Source organism: Protomyctophum parallelum, assembly GCF_964188405.1.
Source record: "Protomyctophum parallelum genome assembly, chromosome: 10".
Lineage (NCBI taxonomy): Eukaryota > Metazoa > Chordata > Actinopteri > Myctophiformes > Myctophidae > Protomyctophum > Protomyctophum parallelum.
In genome coordinates, this window is record NC_139704.1 from 28,214,764 (window position 1) to 28,240,719 (window position 25,956).

Genomic DNA, 25,956 nt, shown 5'->3' on the forward strand with positions numbered 1-25,956 from the left:
TAATAAATGTCTGAATATTTATATATTTTTTGGAATAAGGTTTCAAGATATCCTCAAAACACAACAAAACTAATAGTCACAATTTTCAGTAATTCAGAAGGTTGTGGCAGAGAATATTGTCAGTTGATAGATAATAGCCTACATGATTGCAATATTGAAATGTTTTGGATAGCTCGGTGGATAGAATTTGGCTCAAACTACTGTAAATAATTCATCATTATACACCCCACCCAAAACTAATTTCTTGCATTTAGAGCGTCACAGTCCCCTTTCATGACGACGCCAGGCCCATGAAATAATTCCCAATGCATTTTTCCCATAGACATTTCGAAAAAGTATTTATAACACAATATTTTGGACCAAACAAATAATTACAAAGAAGAAAAACAACAAGTGTTGTAACCTGCCGTTTTTTCTACTTTCTAATTCTTTGTTTGGCCCAAAACATTGTGTTTATTGTCATGATTTGTCACAAGAGTTGGCTTTGTCTGCGGCGTAACCGTCTTTAAATAAATACTTTTTGAAAAGTCTATGAGGGAAATGCCGCCCCCTCGAGAGAGGGGGCGGGACTGCGACACTATTTACTCTTAGTGCAGAGAAGTCTCTACCGGGTGCAGAGGGGCGTATGATAGGTGGGGTTGGGTGAGAAGGTAAAGGGGGGTCCGGTCTAGAGTTTAGTGGGCCTAGGGTTCCCCTCAGGTGGGTACAGGGGAGTATGGGGAGTGGGGGTCACTGGATTTCTCCCTGGGGACTTGGAGCACAGAAGAGCAAAGTTAAGAAGACCCTCATGGTCTTCTCCTCTCTGCATGTCTGAGGTGGCTCATACATGTCCCATTAAAGCTGTCCCTGTGGTGGTAGTTCTAAGACCTCCATTTGTGCATTGCAATAGCCACATTCCAATATTCAAGTATACATTCTTCATGTCCAGGAGGGGGGAATAGACCTGCATCGTTTTGAAGTAACAGCAATCATGACATGTCACACTTGATTGTTGGACCATTCCGGAGCTGTAGATGTAGAGGAGGAGAAATGATACGCCACACATTTCAACAAAGACAGTTCTGCAAACGATACATGAAAGATCTTTTCATCTTTGCCATATCTCACTCCAAGTGGCTTAGGGAGCCTGCACTCTCCTCGTTCTCAACCCCTCCAAAAGCAAATTAGCATTTGGGATTCAAACGATTTCTAAGTCATGGCATGCTGGAGAACGGAGTGTGGAGGAGGTAGAAACTAAGGAATTGGGGTTTAGCTTAGGCTGGGAGGAGTGTTCCTATGTCGCCTGGCTCACTAGTCCCACTGGTCCCATGTGGACCATGCTGGCTCTTACTCCCGAGATAGGACCTCTTGAGTTAGCATAGGTAGTGAGGACAGTCACTGATGGTGGTTATAAGACCTCTACATGTTGCAAGACTGTCAGGCAGACAGTCGTTTTCCTAAATGTATGTATGCTGGTCCCAAATGGACCTCCTGCTGGCTCTGAGCTAGGCGCTTAGAGTGGGCATACTGTAGGTATACAGGGGGGTGAGACCCACATAGTGGTGGTTATAAGACATGATTGTTTGTCAGGCAGACAGGGGTGTCCCTATGTCGGACTGGCTCACAGGAGAGTCGGCGTCTGGTTGGTGGCTGACCATTAATATTACTGGGGCTCCCAGTGACTGATCATTATGGCGCAGAATGTCCTCTCCCCTCTCTAGAACAGCTAGTACAAAAATGCAAAAATCACGAAATGAGTGGCGCCCACTGTATTTATATCGGCCACATTGTCATTTAGTACCCTAAACAAACATTAAAGTCCATAGTCTTGGCTGCCACATGACTTAAAAAGACATGCATTGGAGGGCCTAACACCCCTCAAACATGCAGTCTGACCATTAGGTCTATGCAGAAATAAATGCTTGTTTGTTGGATAGCAGCAGAGACACAGCGTGGAGGGAGGTTAGATTGGGATTCTATGGGGAGACCGAGACTGGAGCCAAGGGTTCAAGGTTATTGCCAGCAGTACCAAACACAAAGTAAATGTGAAATTAATTTTACACACACAACTACTACAGTCTCGGGAATAAGAAGATGTCTGTGACAAGCATAACTGAACCCTATATCCGTGCGACACTCCACCACCTGCCTATATACTGTACATGTGTGATAGCTCTGTACTGACTTACACAATCTCTCTAGTCTCTAGGCCCATGAGGGGCCATTTCTCTCCACTGTATCCCCACTGAGGAGTCTGTCTTCCCCATAGACCAGACAAGTGGCCATTTGGTTCTACTGACTGAGTGTGTTTGGTGCAAAGACACTCAGGGCTGTATTTTGCGAGTCTTAAGTATCAGGTCTTATTCCCTAACTTGAGTAAACTAAAGACCTGGAGGCGTGATCAATGCCATTTGGCTATTCTGAGTGGCCAAAGAGTATTGACCACGCCTCCAGGTCTTTAGTTTACTCAAGTTAGGTAATAAGACCTGGTACTTAAGACACGCAAAATACAGCCCTCAGCGTTGTGAGCATATTTTCACAATGTTTGTCCCGGCCCACAGTTTGGGAATCACTACCCTATAGGGGACTTAATTTTATTATTATTATTGCCAGACACCTTTACAAACAAAATAGTGCAGACATTTCTCTGTAAATTTATTCCATGATTTGTGTAATATTCCCATGTAGTCTATCACTTTACAAATGTCACATGACAGTACCACCCAGTGATAATGAATATATTCCTTATTGTTATGGTATCAAAATAAATCTCCTGAAAGCTTCAACAGAATGTGAATTGTGTATAGGTGATGAATTCACCAATCCTGGGCAGTACGGCATTATAGAAATGGGAAATGTCCTATTACACTGTTATAACCTTATAAACAATTGCTTTAATATATCATTGTACTTGTATAATTTATATATGCTAATTGGATTCCTACATAACCAAAACATGGGGTTAGACACCAACATTTGTTTTCTAGGATGAATAATGGAGGAGTAATAGTATTTTAAGAACTGGCGACGGCCATCTTAAAATTCGGGTGGTCAAACTTTGGTAAACTTTTAGTATGTTATTAAGGACACCTAATACTACAAAAAGAAGTTGAGAAACCTTTTGTTAATTTTTTTTTGGGGTCAAACCATGTTCTTCCCCGCCTATTCGTTTGGCAGGTGTGAAGGCTCTTTCGAATCCTAATGCGTATCAAAGAACCGCATTTTACGCATTTTTACGTTTTAAAAACGGGGGTTTCGCTTCGCTTCCAATCGCACTTGATTACGATTCGGTGCAGGTGTGAATGCAATCCGCAGTAAATAAAGGAAATGAAGCAAACAATGTGGCCGGTGAGGAGCTGAACACCGTTGGAGACGGAGAAGGCATATTTTACGCAGCGCAAAGATGTCCCGTTACCGTGGATAGACGTGGTCGAATGAGGAGACTGAAGCCCTGATTGAAATGAGGACGAGTACATTAATCAATTGCTTAAGAAAACACATAAAAACACTGCAGTGTATTATAGCCTACAGAATATTCTGTCTGTGCGTGCTTTCACTGTGTGGGGACTGGGGAGTAGGGACTTTCATCTCGATAAACCTGTAAACAATTTGCGCTGCTGTCTGTTACATCAGTGCGCTCAGCGCTGTGCCTCCATGCCCAAAAGAACAGCGTATAGTGCGAGAGAGCGGGGGGGGTCCAGTCCCAGACGGCACAACACATGCACGTTATGAGTATAAATTTTTCACCATAGATTTCACTGTGTAGGCTAGTAGAACACATTGATAAAGGTCCCCCCTGTTGCGTTTCCAATTGCTGCGGATGACAGTGTGAAGGCAAACCGCAGCAAATTGAATATGCAAGAATCCCAATTTCCCCGCCCATACGTATCGAGTCTACCGAAGTATTAGGTGAGAATGTGACCTAAGACAAAAGGTAAAACCATGCAGAGAGAGGAGATTGGCTGCCATCTGACAACAATCAGCTCAGGTGTACCTGTGTGTACCTTTAACACACACACACACACACACACACACACACACACACACACACACACACATCAAACCATTCTGTGGTCTCTGTCTCCCAGCTAGGAGTGATGTGTGGTTTGTATGGGGGAGCTGTCACCAACCTGGGAAGTCCAGAACAGAAAGACATATGGTACCTGCCTGTCACTGTATGTTTATTATTATTATTATTATTATTATGACTGCAATATAAATTACATTACATATTACTCTAATATATATTATCATCCTTTAAAAATGCCCACTATGTGGGTATTTATTGGGTTACTATGTGAACACTATTGCTAATACTGTGTGTGTGTGTGTCAGGATTTGGCGTTCACTGGGATGTTTGCCATGACAGAGCGGGGTCATGGGAGCAACGTGAGGGGCATCCTGACTGAGGCTCACTATGACCCTAATACACAGGTCAGTGGGTTTGTATGCCTGAACACACATATGCTCACTTGTAGATCTGCTATTTTTGCTGCTTCACACTTCTGTGAAATCTAACTATGTATAAGTCTAACTCTAAAGGTCCTTGCAGACTGCTGCAATTTTTCGGACATCAGGCTCTCACAAGTTAATACAAATTACATGTATTGTAAATGCTAGGTTATACTTAATTATCATACAGTTCCAAACGTGGATGTCTTTATTTATTTACCTTGATTATTGAAAAAATACAAAGTTGTATGGCACGGCACACCACACAATTAATTGTCCTCACAGAACAATAACGGCAACTCCCCAAATCTCTCTCTCTCTCTCTCTCTCTCAAGGAGTTTATCATCCATACACCTAGTGTTGACGCCCAAAAGATGTACATTGGTAACGCCATGCAGGGGAACTGTGCGGCTGTGTTTGCCCAGCTGATCATCGGTGGAGAGTCACAAGGTCAGCAGGAGAGATGTTTTCCTGCTCTAATGTTTTTTATGATGGATTGATGGTGTGTGTGTGTGTACAACTCAGTATTTCTGTGCATTTCGGCATTTACACGTGGTCAAGACAATCTACTGTAGGATAGGTAGGATATGACATGCAACACAGGTCATGACTAATGAGCGAACATGGCAGCTTGGAAAATTCGACTATATATATATATACCTGTTGACTGGGTGTCTTTCCAGGTCCTCATTGCTTCATTGTTCCAATCAGAGACACTGATGGCATCATGAACCCAGGAGTAACAACAGTTGACATGAAACATAAAGAAGGTACTGTCTCACACATTTTATTAATATTTGCCATGTCTGTTTACTTTTCATTGTTGGTTTTTTCAGTCTGGCCATGGGCCTTTGCCAGCTGAAAGAAATTGTATTGTCTTTCAAGCTGCACCGGTGTCATGAGGGACACTGTCATGCTTTTTATGTGCATTTGCGTTAACTGTTAAAGGCGTAGTGAAATGAAATATATGTTTGCACTTTTAGACGACATCCGTGGTCATCATATGAGCATACATATATATATATAACTAACAATGGATTTAAAAAAAAATTGCGTACATTTTCATTTGTGTGTATTTTTATATCAAAAGTCCATAAATCGACTTTTAATTACTTCCTGAAAATGAAAACGTATTGCGTGATGACGTGTCGAGGCCCACATCGATAAAAGCCAATAAAAATGAAGCTCACGCCCAGGCGGTGGCGTAACCGTCTGGGCACCCGACTGGTAATCCAGTCGCAGTGTGCCGCGGGTTCGACTCCCGAGCCCGACACGGCCTTTACTGCATGTCTTCCCCCATCTCTCTCCCGTTTCCTGTCAGCCTACTGTCTGTCCCTTCAAAAAACCAATAAAAGGCGTAAGCCGCAAAAAAAATAAAATAAAAAAAATGAAGCTCACCCGTTTGATTCCCCATATCCCCATACACTGTTCAACTACAGCTGCTACTGATTACAGAAATCCTCCGTTTTTATTCCCATTCAAGATAACATCCAGACAGTGTATTACTCGGTTTCAACTTAATCATCACGCTAAAATATGTATCTGAAAACATTATAGGGTAGAAATAAGCCACATAACAGTAAACTGGTACAGCTGGCCGACTATCTGACTTGTAAACAAACACATTCCATGCGTCCTGCGTATAGCATAGCTACCGTCCCTAGCTACCGTCCCATCGCCTGAAGGGATGCGACCCTCTGATTGGTTCAGAAACTTCAGAGCCAGTGTTTCAAGCTGAAACCTGAAACTTCAAAATTAAATGCCCACCATTTCCATTTCCCTACACCTTTAACAATCCATTTGATGCAGAAAACCAACTCTGTTCCGACTTTTCCCAGTGTTCCTTCAATTCCCATAATGCACTTTGTGGGCATGCATCAGCCTGGCACGCCCATGTGGTCTATTAATAGCCGCCATTGCATAAGCCTGAAATGTGATTCAGACCAATAGATCAGAAAGATGGCTATTTTGCTGCAAACACTGCAAGCTAAGACAATGTCATGGCCATTGAGGGTAGCATCTTAAATGCAGGAAGTAAGGAGTTTTCACAATTGCAGATTGTTGCTTATTGACACTGGGGTTTGCAACATAACTTCAGTGGCATTTCAAAGACACCAGAAGACTGCTCAGTCTTATGGCTGCTAATGGAATGTTAGCTCTTCAACAAATATATTAGAGGTAATGTTGAAATTGTGATGTGTTGTCTGTAAGGCCTGAACACATGGATGAAAAGGTCAACATCATATGCATTAACAAGACGGGGGCTAGATGGCGTGGCTCCCATATAGTGGCTCATCTATGTCATAGATTCTATGACATATTAATCCAAATCGGGGCAAGGTTCAGCCTCATCTGACCAACATTCACTGTCATTATAACCTGAAAGTTAAATATAAAAAAAAATCTAAAACAAACAGATACCGTAGAGCCATGCCATTTAAAAATATGTCTTTGTGCCTTCCATCTCTCTCTGTCTGCCTTCTCTCTCTGTCTCTGTATTTCTCTCTCACACTCAGGTCTACATGGAGTGGACAATGGCATCCTCATATTTGACCATGTCAGAATACCCAGGGAAAACCAGCTCGGCAAGTCAGTAACACACACACACACACACACACACACACACACACACACACACACACACACACACACACACACACACACACGCACACACACACTGTATGTTAAAGATAAAGTGTGTGTGTGTATTGGTGTGTATAATATATATACTGTATCTAATTCATGTGTATATATCAGGCGCACCTAACCTTGAAGTTGACTGAGGGAGCACATCATTATAAAACCTCCTTGCATGCCGCAAACATGACATTTATAACATCTAAAAAGTAGCAGTTAAACCATTGCTTCACAAAATGAGGAATGCTAAGTAATGTCCAGTTCCATATTCTATATGCAACGACAACAGATGTGTAAGTGGAGTACAGTATTGATTGCCTACGCTCCGTGGATATGTCTATACATTTACTAATCACTATGGCCAAGTCTTTAATGTTATTGATTAGTTAGATAACATTACATTGCATGTCTTCAGCCTGCCTGCTGGCTGCTGCCAAATGTCAATCTCAACACCATGACTGTGCTTCTGCAAGCAATAAAGATAAAGAGCAATATATCATTATCCATTTCTCAAGCTTTAATGAACATTGGCACAGCAGCCTTTAGTTTCTCCCTCCAATTAATTCATTTTCATAATTTCCAGTTGATAACATGGTCAATTGGAGACTGATTGTTGGCTTGTGTGACAGGAACGCATAGTATGTTAAAGCCATGCAAACTTGCCAGGCTCCCCATCCCCTAAAAGTGTATGTATGTTTTTATGTAACCATTTTACAGAGGTAAGAGGGGGGGCAGAGGTATAGCCAAAACGAGAAAAAAACAATGGTGTGCATGATTCTGTGTACTGTGTACTACTCATCCAAATGTGTGCTAGGTTTGGCAGTGTCTCTGCTGAGGGTGTGTATTCATCTCCCGTCCAGAATAAGAGCCGCCGGTTCAATGCCATGCTAGCTGCCCTAACCCCCACCAGACTGGCACTCACTGTCCAGGCCATGGCTGCTATGAAGGTATGGGGCTTGGGTGGCATGTAGACTAGCCCATTCTGACCTGAGATCAGATTCTAAAAATGGCTACGTTTACATGAAGGGTGATCATTCCGAATAAATACTTCAGAATAAAATACATCCGATGTAATGTTTTTTTCCGCGAGTTTACATGGGAAATGGTCATTCCGAATGAGCGTTTATATGGAGAAGTGATAGAAGACATGATACATGTTAATTCACGTGAAACTACGCCATCTGTTGGACACATAAAATATAGGCAGTTCATTCATTGTGACTGTCTCAACAATACAAACATATTACAGACGAAAGACGATACTTTGAAATCCCATCATTTCATTTGAGGCTTTGAGGCTGCTGGTTGGATAGGGACGGGCAAATATGTTCTCCGCTGGGAAGGTGATCATCTCGTTTTTATTTGTACTTTATTATCTAGCACGGCCAAGGCACGCAACACACTGATTGTTATTGTATCGGGTCGCTCGTTATTTTTGAGAGAGAGAGAGAGAGAGACAGAGAGACCGTTGAACACACACACACACACACATACACACAGATCAGGGTTATCGTCATCTGCTGCTGCTCCACATTTTTTTGTGGATTTCGGATCTGAAAAAAGAAACGAAATAACGCGCTCTATGTGCAAACTCCTCGGCGCGCCTTGGATATGAGCGCCTTGGAGCATGCTCAGAAAGACCAGAATGAACTTACATCCGAATTAGTGTATACATGAGTCCAATTTTCTTTCAATCACATTGAACATCGGAGTAATCCGGCCAGTGACATCGGAATGGTTTTTAGATCGCATCGAGCGTTTTCATTCGGATGTAAGTTTTTGTAGGTGTTTACATAACAACGTTTAATAGGATTGAAATTCTATTCGGAATGAAAAGGGGATTTAACTGCTCATGTAAACGTAGCCAATGTCTTCTACATCCCGACAGTTTTCTGAAAAAGCTATGTTTCTATGTCAGTCGTTCTTCGATTTTTCAAAAATAGCAGACCTACAAGCTCTTAGCGCGCCACTCGGTGGCGTGCTATGAGCTTGTAGATCTGCTATTTTTCAATAGCTAAAGCATAACATAATGCTAACACCAAAAGGGGTTCTCGCCCAAAATGGGCTAGAGGGAGGGTTCCGTAATGCATTGGTTTTCAGCTCCAGTCCTGGTGACCCAGATTGCTATAATGAAGATGGTAGGTGTATGAGGGTGAAATAGGTTATACTTACAGCAAGGGGGCGACATTCTTTGCATTTGTAAGACCGCATGGCACTGTCACAAAGGGGTCCAAACACATGGAATCTTTTATATTTGCTCTGATCTTAGCCATCACAGGGCATTTCGATGATCTTTATTTAATATGGTAGAAAAATCTCAAAGCCGGAATAAGATTAGTAGCTCATTAATATCATAGAAAAGAGACGATTGGCTTAAACATTTCTCTACACAAATGACTTTTGTTCACTCTCAGTTGAGTTATTTTGTATGTCAATCGGACAGTCTTGTTGCCTTCTTTTAGATCATTTCATCCCTATATTTTATATATGCTTCTGTATTTGTTCACTTTGACTCCTTGCAAATGCAATACAACTAAACTGTTGTTTGTTGTTGTTTTGTATAGCTGGGTCTTATCATCGCCGTCCGATACAGTCACAGGTACAGTAGTACACACACACACACACACACACACACACACACACACACACACACACACACACACACACACACACACACACTGATTCAGCCAGTATAGTTTCATGATAGAACAGTATCAATTAACAACGTTGCTACAATTTAATGGAATACGGTTCATGCCAGGCCGAAGGCGTGGCTGAGACTATGTTTTTGCCCCTGTCCATCTGTGTCTGTCCGTGTGTGCGTGTGTGTCCATCTGTGAGCCACCAGGAGACAGATTTCTTTGGAAAACAAATGTTTACATATTACTCCTACAGACCGTTTGGCCGTTTGCAGATTCACGTTTTAGCCAATAGCTCTTGAACTGTATGTCATACAATCAAGGTAACGTTTCCTGTGGATTCTTTTACACAACTCCCCAAAATAAACCACACCCATTTCCACCTGACAAGTCTTCTGTTAGGGCTAGGCTACCTGGGCTGTGCTCTGCTATTTTTGGTGTGTGCGTGCGTGCGTAACATCTTGTTCTGTATGTCACCACCCCCACATAGCAAGCCATGCATGCATTGTTCCATTGCAGCAACCGCTGTTGTGTCCTCCCTGTGTGTGTGTGTGTGTGTGTGTGTGTGTGTGTGTGTGTGTGAGTGTGTGAGTGATATATCAATGCTAAAGACATTCTGAGATAGGTTAATTACACTTGTAGTAGGCACAGGGTACTAGAAGCAAACAAGCCACCCTGTTGACGGCTACACAGAAAGGTGTACTCATGGTTAGACATGGTGTCTTTTAACAGGGAAGCCACAAGTTCCATCCCAGGAATGGGTCGCAACGGGTTCCTAACGCCAAATTAAATGGGTTCAGATCTGAGCCAAGTCTCCTGAGGAGGCACGTCTGAAGCCTGTCCTGGACGGGAGTCTCCGGACGTAAAAGCAAAAACATATTACTGAGCAAGAAAAAGGGACGTCAGGCAATTAAAAAAAGTAAAGCTCATGTACAACATTTTGGCAAACTCCCGTGTGTGTGTGTGTGTGTGTGTGTGTGTGTGTGTGTGTGTGTGTGTGTGTGTGTGTGTGTTCTGTACAGACAGAAGTTTCCACTGTGTAGGTGGATGTGTGGGTAGATAGGGGGGAGGTGTTTCCTCTGAAACTGGCATCCCCAGAGAGAAAGGGAGAGAGAAGAGAGAGAGAGATACATGAAAAGAGAGAGTTGAGGAGTTGTGGTGGGATTGGCAGCAAAATGACTTCCCCCGAACATAACACATAACACAGCTGTCTGTCTCGTCGTCTGTCTTTTTCTGTCTCTCTGCTCACCTGTTTTTCTTTCTTTCTTTTACCAGTATAACCATTAGAATATCCGCTGGGAAGACGATGGTCCACAAAATGTCTCTGGCTGCCTGCCTTTGTTTGAGTTACATGTCACGCCGCACTCTTTCTACACTTTGTACACTAAACACACAGCGACTCTCTCTCTCTCTCTCTCTCTCTTTCACTCTCTCTCACTCTCTCTTACACTTACTCTTACTCTTACTCTTACTCATACACACACACAGATGAGACACTTGCCTTCTTGGTTTACTCCTCCGTCAGTCAAAGCAGATATTTTACTCTGTAATGCAGCTTTCATTAAGTAGCAGACATCAGTCTAAAAAAAGCTGTGTGTGTGTGTTGAGAGAGAGTGTGAGTGTTTGTTCATGATGCTCATCATACATTAAAATGTGCTCACACATTGTATACACGTCAGAACGAACGAATCCTCAGCAATACAGCTCTTTCTGTGACAAAACAGAGATGCCCTGAAAGAAGAAACAAATGCAGTTTTGCACGCACGCACGCACACAGGCATGCGCGCGCACACACACAGACACACTGACTGTTTAATGGAACAAAAATGAATTTAGTGTAAATGTAAAAGCATTTACGGGGTATAGTGGCTTAAACCAATTAACAATTAACAGCTAGAAAGGTGCACTCAGTGGTTTTTATGTGTACGGCGTGAGAGCACACGTACAAATAACAATTTAGGCATTTAGCAGACGCTCTTAATCCAGAGAGATTTACAGTAAGCGAGGTAAACACAAGCTAATACATCAAATGCATAGAGACAGTGTAATGCTTTGGCCATGTTTCGCGACATGGCCAAATGTTTTTCCATGGCCTCTAGGGAGTGCGCATACATAAGTTGTATAATAGAAGATGCAGTTATAGGTAAAAACATAGCGCCACCGTGAGGCTGATTTGGGGGGGAAATTGTGGCATGTCGTCCTCGGCCTAGTGGAAATGTGCGTGTATAATTTCATGGAAATTGGACACTGTTTGTGATTCGTGGCATTTTGTTCAAAATGGACCAATCATGTGAGCTTTGGAAGCCAATCTTAGCCAATCAGGATGGAAGATGGGAAATTGTGCAGATCCGTGTTGATCGCATGACTATGGAGATAGTGTGTACCGAATTGTGTGATGTATGGATAAAATGTGTACGAGTTATCTACAGAAATGTGTTTTGCCTAAATCGGCCTCATGGTGGCGCTATAACAGGCCGTTGAGAAATATTTGGGGCAGAGGTTCGTCATTGGCATCCAGGGAGTGTGTGTGTACAGTTTGGCATGGATCGGTCCAACGGTGCCGGAGATTAGCTGATAACGGAAGGACGGACACACACGGACGGAGTGCAAAACATACTCTCTCCCCATGCCTTCAGCCTGGTGGAGACAATAATACCGGTATGTACATTGAAACTACCGGTATACAAACTATAGGATGCCAACAAAGTCAACAAATGAACTTGGCATCTGTATAAATCTAAATGACATGTTAAACTTTGGATTAGACTGCATGGTTGTCTAGACTAGAGCAAGTATGCAAATATGCACCATAGCGTATGTGTGTACATCATACTGTACGTGCACTAAGAGTTTCACTGTCTAGAATATACAAATATTTGTACAACTACAAGGCAATAGTTTCGCGGCTTCATCCAAAGGGCTGAGAAATTGGGCATTGGGTGGATTCTATACGCTGGGTGGACAGTTTGAGCCTGATTGGCTAGTCCCAGTGCCTGGTGGGACAGTGGGTCTGAGGTAAATTCATTGAAATAATGGTTATAATTGATGGATTTTAAGTTTTCACATGAAATATGACACTGATCAGTGAAGTAGTTTAACTGTGGACGCCCACACGACACACGTGCAGGCACACGGGCCGGGGGTGAACACAAGATCTCCAACCCCAACCGGCAGCTGAGCCTGGCGGAAATAATAACCAACAGTATACAATACATAACACTCTAGATTGAGTGACCACATCAATAATCTTTCATTTATTGTCTCCACCAGGCCGAAGGCATGGAGGGAGACAGTGTGTGTGTGTGTGTGTGTGTGTGTGTGTGTGTCCGTCCGTCCGTGAGCAGCTAATCTCGGCCACCGTTAACCCGGTCGATGCCAAATTTTGCACACACACTCCCTGGATGCCAACGATGAACCTCTGCCCCAAACTTTCCAGAACGGCCTGTTATAGCGCCACCAGGAGGCCGCTTTGTGCAAAACAAGTTTTTGCACAGCACACCTACAGATTTTGTCCAAACATCACGCAAATTGGTACACAGTCTCTCTAGAGCCATTCAACCAAACCGGTCTTTCAGATTTCTCAGACTCCATCCTGATTGGTTAAGATTGGCTTCCAAAGTTCACAGGAGTGCTCAGTTTCAAACAAAATGCTGCAAATCATGAACACATCGCGTGATTTCCGTGAAATTGTGCACCCACATTCCCACTAGGCCGAGGACAAAATGCCACATGAACAATTTCAACTCACCCTCAAGGTGGCGCTATAACTGGCCGAAAAGTGTTTTTACCTCTAACTGCACAGATCTGTGGATAACCTGGTGGAGACCTGTGCCCAGAAGGGCACTTTTTCTAGTCTCTTTCTCTTACCTGTCCCTACTTTTTTCCTTGCTCCCCCTCTCTTTTCTCTCAGTTTTCTTTTCATATGTGTATATATGTAATATGTAATATATATGTCATATATATTGTGGCCTGTTTTGTTTTCTCCTTTTCTGTACTTGTTTTGATATAGAGATGTTTATGTAATTTAACATCTGCGATTTTGGCATGTCTACACAACAAGCAACAGGTTCTACTGATCTTAACAAGATTAGTCGTGTCTCTTTGTCTGTCATCCTCGTCCTCCCTCCAGTCGTCGTCAGTTTGGTCCTAAGGATCAGGATGAGGTGAAGATCATAGAACACCAGACTCAGTACCTCCGTCTGATGCCCCACCTGGCTGCTGTCCTGGCCCTCACCTTCACCACCAGGTAATGCATTTATACAATTATAATCACATTATACATCATTGTAATGTATATGAAATGTCTTTATTTAATTGGCAAAAGTACATCACGCAGATTATATTTATTATATTATTATTATTATTATTAATATATTAATTTTCTCACCTCACAAGTAATGTACAATCGTGTAACACTTAAATGAACAAACATATTCTATTCACTTCTATCTTTTCTCAACTCTCCATTTCTCTCAACTTTAAACCACAGCATTGACCAACATTCTCATAAATCCTTTAATACAGACTTTCTTTTTAACCCTTGGACTACCAATCCCAATTTTTTTGTTTGGGTAACACATTGGCATATTTTTAATTCATCATTTTAACATTAATAGAAAGATCTGATGGTTTGAACATATCGTTTATTTGCACATGACATTGGTAATGTATTCTCTCGTTTTGCCACCAGATGGCGGGAACGTACCATTATGCTGATTTTGACAAAAATAGACGAATCTGGTTAAGTCACTTCCGGTTCAACGATCGATAACATCCCGTAGTATTTTAACCCCGTGTCACTCGCTTGGCTGTCCGGAATGCTAAGCTAATGCTAACTTTTTCATAACTAAGTCAAATTAAGGCCAAATCAACCCCAAAATATCCCAAAATATCACATGTTTTACAGCGACGCACATAGAGACGGTGCGCGTGCACGATAGCGAACGATCGCGCGGATTTCGGCCGTTTTTTGGTAAATTACATCCAACATTACCGAAATTTGCGAGAAAATGCTAATTTTTGCTCTGTTGAACCCCCGATAACTGACATTGATTGACATTCCGTTAATTCCGTGAACGGGAGGTTTGTATTTTTAGCAATAATCAGTTTTTTCCTTTAATTGTAGCCCAGGGGTTAAATTATATTGACTTGTCATGTTTGAAGGTGTATCACATTTAATCTAATAAGAGGTAATATTACAGTATGCAGGCTCAGGTATATAAGCAATTCCAGATTTGTTCACCTGCATTGCCACTTTATGGCCTTGGTGAAACCAACGTTTATGAACTTTTCATTTTGACATCATGCACGTGGTTGATGGTGAAGAAATCACAGGAGTCACTTTCAACATCACCTCTGCCATTCTTGCTGCAGCCTGTTTTTAGCTTCTTGGAGAAGGAAGGATACCTCTGCCAGAGAGAGCAATCATGTTTTCAGGTTTCGTAGGTTCGTGAGAAGGGAGTTGGTAGACATTTTTTGTTTTATTTGGAAAATGAATTAACATTTTACATGGCTTGGTTGAATGCTTGATTCTGATTGGTCAATCGCTGAATTCAGTGGTCTGTTATTTCTGGATAATGACCGCTCCGCTCTATAACAGACCGATGCCTAATCAAACCCTCGGAGCACCTGTTGTGCCCCGCTTGATTTACTGCTGATTCCAACATGACAGACATGTAAACACACACACAATGTCATTTACAGCTAAACATTGCTCTCAAAAATGTTATTGAAAACATTTGAGCTCTCGCTCAATAGACGAAGCAGTACCCGAAAATTTATTCTATTTGATCAGCTCACTTCCTTGTTTTCCGACATGCTGGTGTCTGGGCAGAAGCCGGCCAGCGTGACACTTATGGAATAATTTCATTACCACAAGCAATGAAATATCTCGTTTTGTTGTGGGTCAATTAATTAATTTATGTATTATTATTAAGTAGCCATGTAATAAGCGGGATAATGTCTGCCTAGCCCTAGGTGGTCATTGTCGGGAGATAATTCACAGACAGGGGGTTTAACCATCGACGCAAAGCAAAGGTGGTTAACACCATAGAATCGCTTTGCAATTTACTCTGACAATTTTCTAAACCCAATAACAGATGACCCAAATTGGGTCGTGACTTGTTAACCTATTTGGGTAACATACTCTGCATCTTTCAGACAACGGTCGGTCAGGGAAGTGTGCATGCAGGAAGGTGGATAGCAGTTAGTTAGATAACATTGTCCTCAGACAAGAATGTCTTCTGTGGTTGTTTTGAGACTTGACAACCTTCATTGATGTTATTCGGAAGAACTTTCTGGACGGTAAACAACTTTGAGGACCACTCGTCACTTGTCGTACCACTGTCGTTATGTGTAGTACTAGGACATGGCCTGTTTTATGGCGTGCCTATACTGTGCGCTAGCCTTGTTCATTTATTTAAAAAGTAAAATTAGTGAATGAAATAGATTTAAGATAATCCTGAGTATCCTATGGTACTGTGCTAGGTTGTCAATACTGCAATGTTGGATTGATGATGTTGTTCCATCTGTATCAAGTTGGCTCCATAATGGAACGGCTCACACATGTTCTCCATGGAGACATGGATGGATTGTTCTTTGTTTGGGGCCCAGTTGTGGAATATATGGGAGGAGAATACGCAGAAATATTATCAAGGGGGTTTGCAAATTAAGGAACCATTCCTGTTAAGTACAAAGGTAAGAAGAAGATGATGTATGTATGTATAATGTATGTACTGTGTAGGTATGTGATATGTCTAGGTGTTAGTCTGTCTGTGTATAATATGTGAGTCATGTATCAGTTTGTGCAAAAATGAAAAATAAAATGATTGGAAGAAAAAAAAAGTTAAGTAGTAAAAAGAAAATCTAATCAAATGTATTCAAGTCACATTATTTTTTATCAAATTGATTATAATACGTATTACAATTTTAGGAAGGTAATCCATAATATATTATCTGTAATGTTAAAGTAATGTTCCCAACCCTGTCTCTGTCTCTGTCTCTGTCTCTCTCTCTCTCTCTCTCTCTCTCTCTCTCTCTCTCTCTCTCTTCCCCCCCCCCCCCCCTAACACACACACACACACACACACACACACAGTTGTGCTCTACTTTCCCTCAAAGAACCTGGCTTAATTCACTTATGAGTGTGTCTCCTTGTATAATTATACATGTCTGTGGCAGTATGTGCATGTGTTTATTATTGCAGTAGCCAGATGATTGATAGATAGATTAGTGTCTGGTCTGGGGCACTACTTTTGAAAGGTTGTTAAGGACCCCTACCCAAACCTAAAAAGAAAAATCATATCATGTCCCATGATTCACATGGGAACGGCGTGGCTCCAATTTGGATCCAGACTTCATGTGGCCAGACTTGCATGTCAGCGTCTATATGACACACGAATGTGTGTGTATGTGCTGTGTGACTAGGCTGACAACACGCAGTAATGCGACGGGTTGTGAGTTTTTGGTGTTTAAACTCTTCCACAACTTGCTAGAGACTCCCTGGAAACCCCTCGAGGACCCCTGGTGGTCTCCGCATCCCATGTGGAGAACCACTGCTCAGTATGTTCTCACTGTGTTTTGCAGGTATGCCGTGGGGGTGATGGATGACGTCCTGTGTCGTGGGGACGACATGCAGCACAACAGGACTCTGCAGGCCATGGTGGCTGGACTCAAAGCCTACAGCACCTGGCAAAACCTCCAATGTCTGCAGGAGTGCAGGGAATGCACCGGGGGAATGGTGTGTGTGTGTGTGTGTGTGTGCGTCCGGGGTGTCCATGAAAAAAGTCTTGAACTAGAAATGCACTCTGTCGTGGTGCCAACTTGCGCCTTGTGTGCAAGTAGGCCATACATGGCCTACTTGTGCGCAAGCAGAGCGTGCAAGTATACTGCTACAAACTAATGTCTATTACAACTGCTGTTCTAAATCCTTTAGACCCGTTATTGACCTTATACCAACCTTGAAACCTTAGTTACGTCACCATCAACAGCCAATAAGGGACCACCATTCTTACCCCTACATGCATGCATACATAGCCGATCACCAAACGTACCTTAGTTACGTCAACAAGAATGGTGTGGTCCCTTATTGGACAGTAGTAGTAGAGGAGGAGGAGGAGGAGTAGTAGTAGTAGAACGCCCTACTAAATCTCACTAAAGCTCACTGTAGAAGCTAGCTAGCTAATTCTACAGCTAATCACAGTTGCATTAGTAATATGATGTACTCTAATCTAATGCTTTGGTGTTTCTCAACCTTTTCTGGACCAGGGCCCACTGAAAAATCTTAAGTGTTTGTGTATAACGGATCTGACCACTTAACAAGGAAGCCTATCGACTGCCATTTTCAGAGCATGTTATGATCAATCAATTAATTTACAGTTCAGCTTGGATCAATGAAACCAACAGTATATTTTAATGGCATCACAATGAAAACTCCCTTTTCAAAGTTTTAAAAGAATACCATGACATTTGTTTTTTTACATTATGTGTTCTATGTTATATTATCATCTTAGTGTTTTATCAATTATTTGAGGGCCCAATTGCAAAATGCACAGGTGGTCTTATCATGTACTATATGTGTTTCAGGGCTTCATGATGGAGAATCGTATCCCTGCTCTGAAGTGTGACTCTGATGTATTTGTGACATTTGAAGGGGACAACATGGTCATGTTGCAGGTAGGTTTTCACAGCCTCTTGTGAGTTAAAATATCCAAACCGATTTCAAAGTGTCGCAGTATGCTGTCAAATACCCAGGATCAGTGCTCAGTCAACAGCTGTAACACTTGATTCATTCTAGTGAAAATGTGTAACTTGGCATTGTGTATTCACATTTTGTATAGTCTTGATTGTAGAGAGAAGACTTCCGCACACCCGGCAGGCAATTTAGAGCAGGTGCGATGATGACGGAGAGTATACAATGTGAAGGAAGGGACATCCGCACACTGCCACTTGCTAGTTCAGAGCAATTTTATTAATTGAGCAACGTTTCAGTCTTGCGACCTTCCTCAGGCTTCAATAGTCTTGATTAAATTGGTTCCATATAATAATCTAGTTTGATTAACCTAACATAACCATGTAGTCTTTCTTTGAACTAGGTTATTTGGTTGGTTAGAGTGATTCTGGTGTTTTCTGCATATGTACAGTACGCTGCACGCTTGCTTTCTCAAGGCATGTTAATTCTGCGACTGCAACTATACGTCCTGAGAGGAAAAGCACCTGTACAGACATGTTAGTAGAGACATAAAAATTAAGAATTAAAGTGATGCACAAAACAGAGCCTTTACCATCCTTTGATGGTAAAGGCACAAATGATATGCACAAAGAGTTTGACTGTTTAATTTAAGCCACTCCTTGCATTTACACAACAGTGGTATCCTCTGTCGTTTGTTTTTACATGACTCCCACTGAGCCCAAAGTGGTTTACAGCATATCTTTTTTGAAGAATTTAATTTACAAATTCAGGATGCTAACCTGCTGTACTTCTACCTGACTGATCTACAAGCTCACGTGATACGTTGTATCATCCATCCATCATCCATTCGCGGCGGAGACGTATAGTCCCAAAGTATTATCTTCCGTCGTGGCTTATTATTCAATAGGTCGCTGTTTAAATATGAATTCGTCCCGAAGGTTTAATAATTCGCCCCAACCGTTTATTTTCGTCAGGGCTATTTATGAATCCGTCGGCGTTCGCGACGTATTTTATTATAGGTCGCGGCGGTTTGATAATAATTTATTTTCCGTCGGCGTATTACAACTCGCCGCGTGCGCCTCGCCGGTCCGGTTCCGTGGAGGGATGGCCCGACCCTCGTCCGTGAACCCCTGGGGGGGTGGGGAGGTCCCCGTGGACCCTTTTGGGATCACGGGGGTCCGCATAGGAGCGATGAGAGTGTGTGAGTGTGTGTGTGTGTAGCCATGTGTGCAACTATATTCTCGCACCTATACAGTCTGAGCACTTGTGCTCCTATCCTTATAGGCGCGGAGCGAGAGAGATAGAATGTAAAACACGTTGTTTCAAAGTCTTTATAGTTTTGACCAGATTTTAGTGTGCTTGCCTTGTGGCTTGTGTGTGTGCGGACACTGCGGAGGGGTTATTGTCACGTCACTATGGAGCATGCTGCCGCGCTGCTGAAGCAAGTCCAGTCTGGGTGAAATTCACATCCCTGGGCCCGTTGGGCAGTGACAAAGTCGGCCCGAGCCCGGCCCGTTTTGGTGGGCCGACGAAAAATAAACCGTCGAGGCGAATTATTATCAAACCGCCGCGACCTATAATAAAATACGTCGCGAACGCCGACGGATTCATAAATAGCCCCGACGAAAATAAACGGTTGGGGCGAATTATTAAACTGTCGGGACGAATTAATATTTAAACAGCAACCTATTGAATAATAAGCCACGACGGAAGATAATACGTTGGGACCTACGTCTCCGCCCCGAATGGATTTCGCCCCACCTGGGCTCAGTACAGAGCACTTGGCAACTCTACAGAGAACTTGATCCCAAACTGCCAGCTGGATCTCACTTTAAGTACAGCGGGGCAGTGAAGGACAATACAACTGACAGTCTCTTTCTTTCTACTGTAATCTACTGTATATAGATTCAGCATTCGATCATAATGTGAATGTTAAAGCTATCATTCAATCAGGAACACTCATGTCATAAATAAGAAATAAACGTATACTTAACGTTGATAGTTCCAAAGCAGCATTTTAAATTAATTCGGGGAATGTAATCCAGAGATGCCCCATGGGTATACAGTATAAGAGCAGACCATTTAATTCAGTTTAACTTGAGAGCCAAACATTGCAAAACATTGAATTTCAGTTTATCTTTAGAGCAATGCAAAACATTGCATTTCAATGAAACTTCTTCAGTTCAACTTTTGAGTCATGCAAGACTAGAAAGGTGGAGGCTGGGGTGGTGGAGGCGAAAGCTTTGCCAGCAGCAGCATTCGTGGCAGCCAGCAATGGAATAGCTTAGATCCAGTATGGGAAGGAGACATACTTAAATGGGCCTCTTGTTGAGAGCCTGAGCTGTGATTAGGGTGTAGAAAAGCATGGCTGATTAGAAACACTTATTCAGTCAGCAGTTTGACAGCTGATCTTAGCTTGGGGGCATGTATGACACCCGGGGTCCTGCATGAAGTAACACGATGCTTGATTTCTCAGAGAACCTGGTGTATTCTATTCAGATCCTGAAGTGACCTCCCGATCCCAATGAAGCAGCCTACTTCAGTGGTCACATGGCTGCGGCGGATTCCGCTGGATGTTTTGAATGGGGACATTTGTCATCCAAATCAGCTGGAACGCATTACAATTGACAAGTCTAGACGCACGCACACAAATCTGATTTCCCTCACATGGAAAAACATAGAGGCTGTGTGTATGTATAGCATACACATATATATATATATATATATAATATATATAGTCAAGAGAGACAAAGGTTTACATTTTACAGGCCAAACCAGAACATCATGCAGCATAAAAGTCAGATCTCAGCTACACACTCCCCTCTACCAACACATTTGGAAAATATAAATATCCCGGTAAAGTTTTGATGGCCAATTAGTCGGTTCAGTGGTCAACAGTCCAGTGCTGGGAAGCTCCCAGGTGTGTACATACAGTACATGTGAGAGTGACGCATGGTGTTGATGTGTAGAGTATCCCTGCTAACAACATTCCCGGATAAAAGAGGTTAACTTGGGTCAATTCTTAGAGTGAGGTCTAAGGTTAGGCTTAAACTGTTAAAGATATAGGACTAAAACATTGAGAATCGTGTGTGTGCGTGCGTGCTTGCTTCCTTCAGGTGGTTGCACGTGAGCTGTTGTCCCAGTATGCCAGTCAGATGCAGACCAGCCTGGTGGGCGGGCTCATCAGGACCTGGACCAATACTCTTTCCGACGGCCTACGGACCAGGTCAGAGCAGCCAATCAAATAGAACCTTGATGAGGATGAGCAGGCACATCAAGAAGCAACCTAATAGAATTATAGGCTTCTCAACCGTTCCTCCTCATCTCCGGTCTATTGAGTTTCATACCTTTATGTCTTTTTCTCACTCTTCCTGTTTGTCTCTCTTGTTCTAACTTTCTCTCTTTCTGTTTCCCTTTCTTTTTCCCTTTCTCTCTGTAGTTTTCTAGGGTTCAATGTAGACAAGCTTGGAGATTTGAATTTCCTGCTGAAAGCCTTGGCCTACCGAGAGAGAGTCCTACAGCGCAGCCTGGCAGCCCGACTCTATGCCAAGGTGTGTGTGTGTGTGTGGGGGGGGGGGGGGGGGCGGGGGTGGTTGAGATTTCCAAGAGACCTTAAGTAACCACTGAATCCTTAGTAGGTTCTATGAACTTGTGGTTCCATGTGCTCCACCTTGTGGCTAGCAACCAAGGGGACCCTTGGCTCATGATAACCTGCATTTGGTATTCATCTGAAGTAGAAAAGTGACCCACTTAAGAATTTAACCACATTAACTCCGGCATCGCTATTTTCGCTGTGAGCTTAAAGGAGTAGTTCACCCCAAACTAACTACTCCTTTTAAGTGGCATAAGTCTAGTGGTTAAAGATGCAATGTGTTGCTAGGAAACATTTTGTATTGTGTTGTTTTACAGGTGGAAAAGAATAGAGACCCGTTTTTTGATGCCTGGAACTCCTGTCTGCACCATATCACCAGTGTGGCCCTGGCTCACATACACAGGGGTAAGTAGTAAGTACTGCTACAAGGAGCCTTCAGCCTTGATACATAAACAACAAAGTTTACCTCAGTGGTATCTTTGCGGTCATGGGATGTCTCCCAAATGTTCCGCCATAGTATTTACGACTTGGGTGAAATCACGGTGAAATCTCGTCTAGCGAGACTTCCAGAAGTGTGCCTCTACACAAACACTGTGGAGAGTTTTAGTCATTATGAAAGACGGATGTCTACAAAAACATGACTTTTCGAGCTATAAAAATAAGCCATTTACCGCAAAACCCGACCGCTCATGCTCTGAGCTGCGGTGGACTCGCCCCCCCTCCTGCACCCTTCTCGGTAGAAAACTGAGGAGAACACCGACTTCACCAAATGTGGAGCGAAGCTTTGGTTAACGAAATACAAGTTGACTCCCACTCACTATGCCAGATTTTCCAATGGGTTTCCCCCAGGCTTATATTTTGTAGCCAAATGCGAACGAAAATAAAAGCCTGGGTACCGACTGGCTATTTCACACTTTAGGATTCTTTCAGCCATCTTGGTCTAATATTCAGCCAAAATATTGATGCTTGGGTTAATTCTTAAATGTACCAATAGAATAGAAGTACCGTATATTACCAAATAACAGCCCATGCTCAAATAACCGCCCAGCACCAAATAACGGCCCAGGTTCCGACACCATTTTGCGTAATAACCGCCTCCATCAAATAACCGCCCTCCTCTATATAACGGCCCATGGGCCGTTATTTGCAAACTTAATCAGCCTCAGCCCTCATTTATATTATTATATGAGTGTTCACCGTGTTGAGTTTGCAAATCTCCGCCCGCCACTCGATCATTTCACAACAGCGCAACACCAATCCTCCATGAACTAAATCTAGGCTATAGTTTCACAAGTGCCTCCTATGCACAACCAAGTGTTTTAATGCAAAGTGGTGTATATTCTGTGTAATGTTTATTGTCATCCGTGTATCACTATCTACAAGCTCCAAGTGTTGCATGACAGCGCTTTGTGAGCTTGCAGAAAAAGAAAAAAACCCTTTTCGGTGTGCGGCGCGTGCCAGCCAGGTCCTCACAAGTATAGTACTATAAAACACCTCGGCGCGCAACAAGAAAGTTGATATTTAAATCGTGTTATTCTCGGTCAATTTTCAACCGATTGTTCTAATTCCAAATGGCCTATAATCCGTGAAGTGTAAATTTTCATTGGGTGAAAATCTACCGGTACGTAGGCCTACAGTTTATAATGAAATCATGTGTTTGTCCGCTGCTTCCCCATGCTCAATCAGAACATAGTGGTTACACCTGTGTGTTGATACGCTCCCTCTTACAATTAAATCAAAATGCATTGCATGCAATGTTTATTGTTTACCATACTAAAAAAAGATGACTGCATGGAACTGTATGTAACCAAATGATGGCCAGGTGCAGACCGGTGCAAAAAGCTGTGGCCGGTGTGCAAAGAAATAGCTGATCTACAAGCTCACAATGCATCGAGCCTGTGCGTTGTGAGCTTGTAGGTCTTGTACAATATTGATGCACTAAATTGGAGGAGGATGATGAGTATTGGTAGCATTGAGATTGCTACAGTTTAGTTCCCACAATATTTTTTTTAACAATTCATATTCTACAACATTTCCAAATGTATTTTTACACCATTTCCAGGCCTATGCATTAATTACGATATTGTAAATGTATGCCATCAATCCCCCCAAGCAAGACAACAAAAAGTAACTATATTGTTAGGTTGTTATTTATGAAATGATATCCAAACATTTTAATTCCAAATTAGCTTTTCTATGCCTGTATTTTCAAATTAAAAATAATTCACTGAATTTCATGGTGGTAGGAACCCTGTACACTACAGTATTAGTATGTTGTTTTGTACAGTATACTTGTAAACGCTTTACTGTATGTAGCCTACTGTAGCTTTGTTTTTTTATTATTAATACGGTAATACCAGTTCCAAACAATATTTGCACTACATGTTACTGTATGTTACTGTATGTATATACTGAAACCAAATAATGGCATTGTGCAGGCCGGTGGAAAAATAAATAACAGCCTATGGCAAATAACGGCCCGGCTCCTTATAACAGCCCGAATCGATTTTGCATATTAACGGCCCGGGCTACTATTTGGTAATATACGGTATATAACTAAGCCCTCCTGGATTTTTCCCCTTACTCTTGTGCATTTAGATTTCTTGTCTATATTTTTGTAATCTGTTTTTTTATTTTGTTTCTATGGCACAAATGAACAAAAAACAATATGAGATGGGAGTCAGAGAGAGAGACAAACTTGGTGACACTAGAGTGTGAAAAGGGAGCTTGTGTTGACATATTAACACCACTCAGAGAGTCAGATGTGTCGGAGGAATACTTATACATGTGTGTGTGACTGTGTGTATTTTTGTACTTGTTCTACTTGTGTAATACATGGGTGTTTTACAGTGGCATTGCATGTGATGGGTGTTTGACCTTTGACCATTTGTAATGATAAAGTTGTTTATCTAACCCCCTGTGTATGTCTTATTCTGTCTCCATAGTAACTCTGGAACAGTTTGCTGTTGCTGTCCAGCAATGTCCTGTTGAAGAGGACCGTGCCTTGTTAGCAAAGGTGTGTTTGTGTGTGTGTGTGTGTGGTATGTGTCTAAATGTTTTTTGTCTCTGATTAATTTGTTTTTAGGATATTCCTTTGCAATGTGCGTGTGTGTGTGTTTTGGTACTATTATGTGTGTGTGCTTGTGAAACCAACTGGTTCCACTGGCCTTCTTTCTTTCAGGCTTATATAGGAAACTCCTCTGACTCAGCCCCACCTATGGAAACTACACACACACACACACACACACGCACACATTTACATGTACATATTTAGAAACACAACGATGCATATAAAAATAGTAATACACTAACCTAAACTCACATAACACAGGGCTGAACATCTGTCCCTGCTGTGGTGTGCAAACAAAAACCTCCCTGGTTGAGTGAAAGCAGTTTGTCTTATTGAAAAGCACACCATCTGATTTGTTTGAATATTGTATATTTTAAACACATGGGGGGGGGGGGGGGGTCTAAATACACCAGGGCCATATAGGTGATCGATACTGTATGCATGTCCTAATGGATAAGCGCACACACAAAATTAATAGTTCATATATTAACATAAATTAACAATGGACGTCAACATTCTTTATCCCTAGGGCCTGCGCGCGCACGTGTGCGTGTGTGTGTGTGTGTGTGTGTGAGAGAGGGAGAGATGTTTCTGCTAGACAAGACGACAGACAGATGATAGATAGTGTTTCACATTAGGTTTCAGTATGAAAATAGAGCAATACCTGAAGACTACTGTAGGTACTATATGGACAAGGCAGACACTGGTGTAATACTTCTGCGTTCTTGTTATCACTGAGCACCGAAACAAAATCTGAATCTGAAACTGTTGGTTTTGGCGATAGGTTATTGAATAGTATATGAATATTCTTAGTTTACAACAAAAGTCTACAGGAGTGTCTCTCTCAATACCACAGGCTGGCACAAATATGATGTTTGGCAAACAAAAAGGTAGTGAA

The 25,956-nt window shown here is 42.2% G+C and overlaps 1 protein-coding gene across 2 annotated transcripts in view; it reads left to right on the forward strand.

Moving 5' to 3' along the window:
• acoxl (acyl-CoA oxidase-like) overlaps nucleotides 1–25,956 on the forward strand; it is a 41,634-nt gene that overhangs the window by 3,640 nt on the left and 12,038 nt on the right. Inside the window, exons 4-17 of one of the 2 annotated variants that reach the window (XM_083775188.1) lie at nucleotides 4,068–4,154; nucleotides 4,315–4,413; nucleotides 4,767–4,881; nucleotides 5,115–5,201; nucleotides 6,948–7,020; nucleotides 7,883–8,015; nucleotides 9,633–9,667; nucleotides 13,837–13,953; nucleotides 17,292–17,445; nucleotides 18,291–18,380; nucleotides 21,513–21,622; nucleotides 21,836–21,947; nucleotides 22,306–22,393; nucleotides 24,934–25,004. In XM_083775188.1, coding sequence (XP_083631314.1) covers nucleotides 4,068–4,154; nucleotides 4,315–4,413; nucleotides 4,767–4,881; nucleotides 5,115–5,201; nucleotides 6,948–7,020; nucleotides 7,883–8,015; nucleotides 9,633–9,667; nucleotides 13,837–13,953; nucleotides 17,292–17,445; nucleotides 18,291–18,380; nucleotides 21,513–21,622; nucleotides 21,836–21,947; nucleotides 22,306–22,393; nucleotides 24,934–25,004 — 1,371 coding nt within the window. The remainder of the gene's footprint in view (nucleotides 1–4,067; nucleotides 4,155–4,314; nucleotides 4,414–4,766; nucleotides 4,882–5,114; nucleotides 5,202–6,947; nucleotides 7,021–7,882; nucleotides 8,016–9,632; nucleotides 9,668–13,836; nucleotides 13,954–17,291; nucleotides 17,446–18,290; nucleotides 18,381–21,512; nucleotides 21,623–21,835; nucleotides 21,948–22,305; nucleotides 22,394–24,933; nucleotides 25,005–25,956) is intronic. The other variant, XM_083775189.1, reaches the window with a different exon arrangement.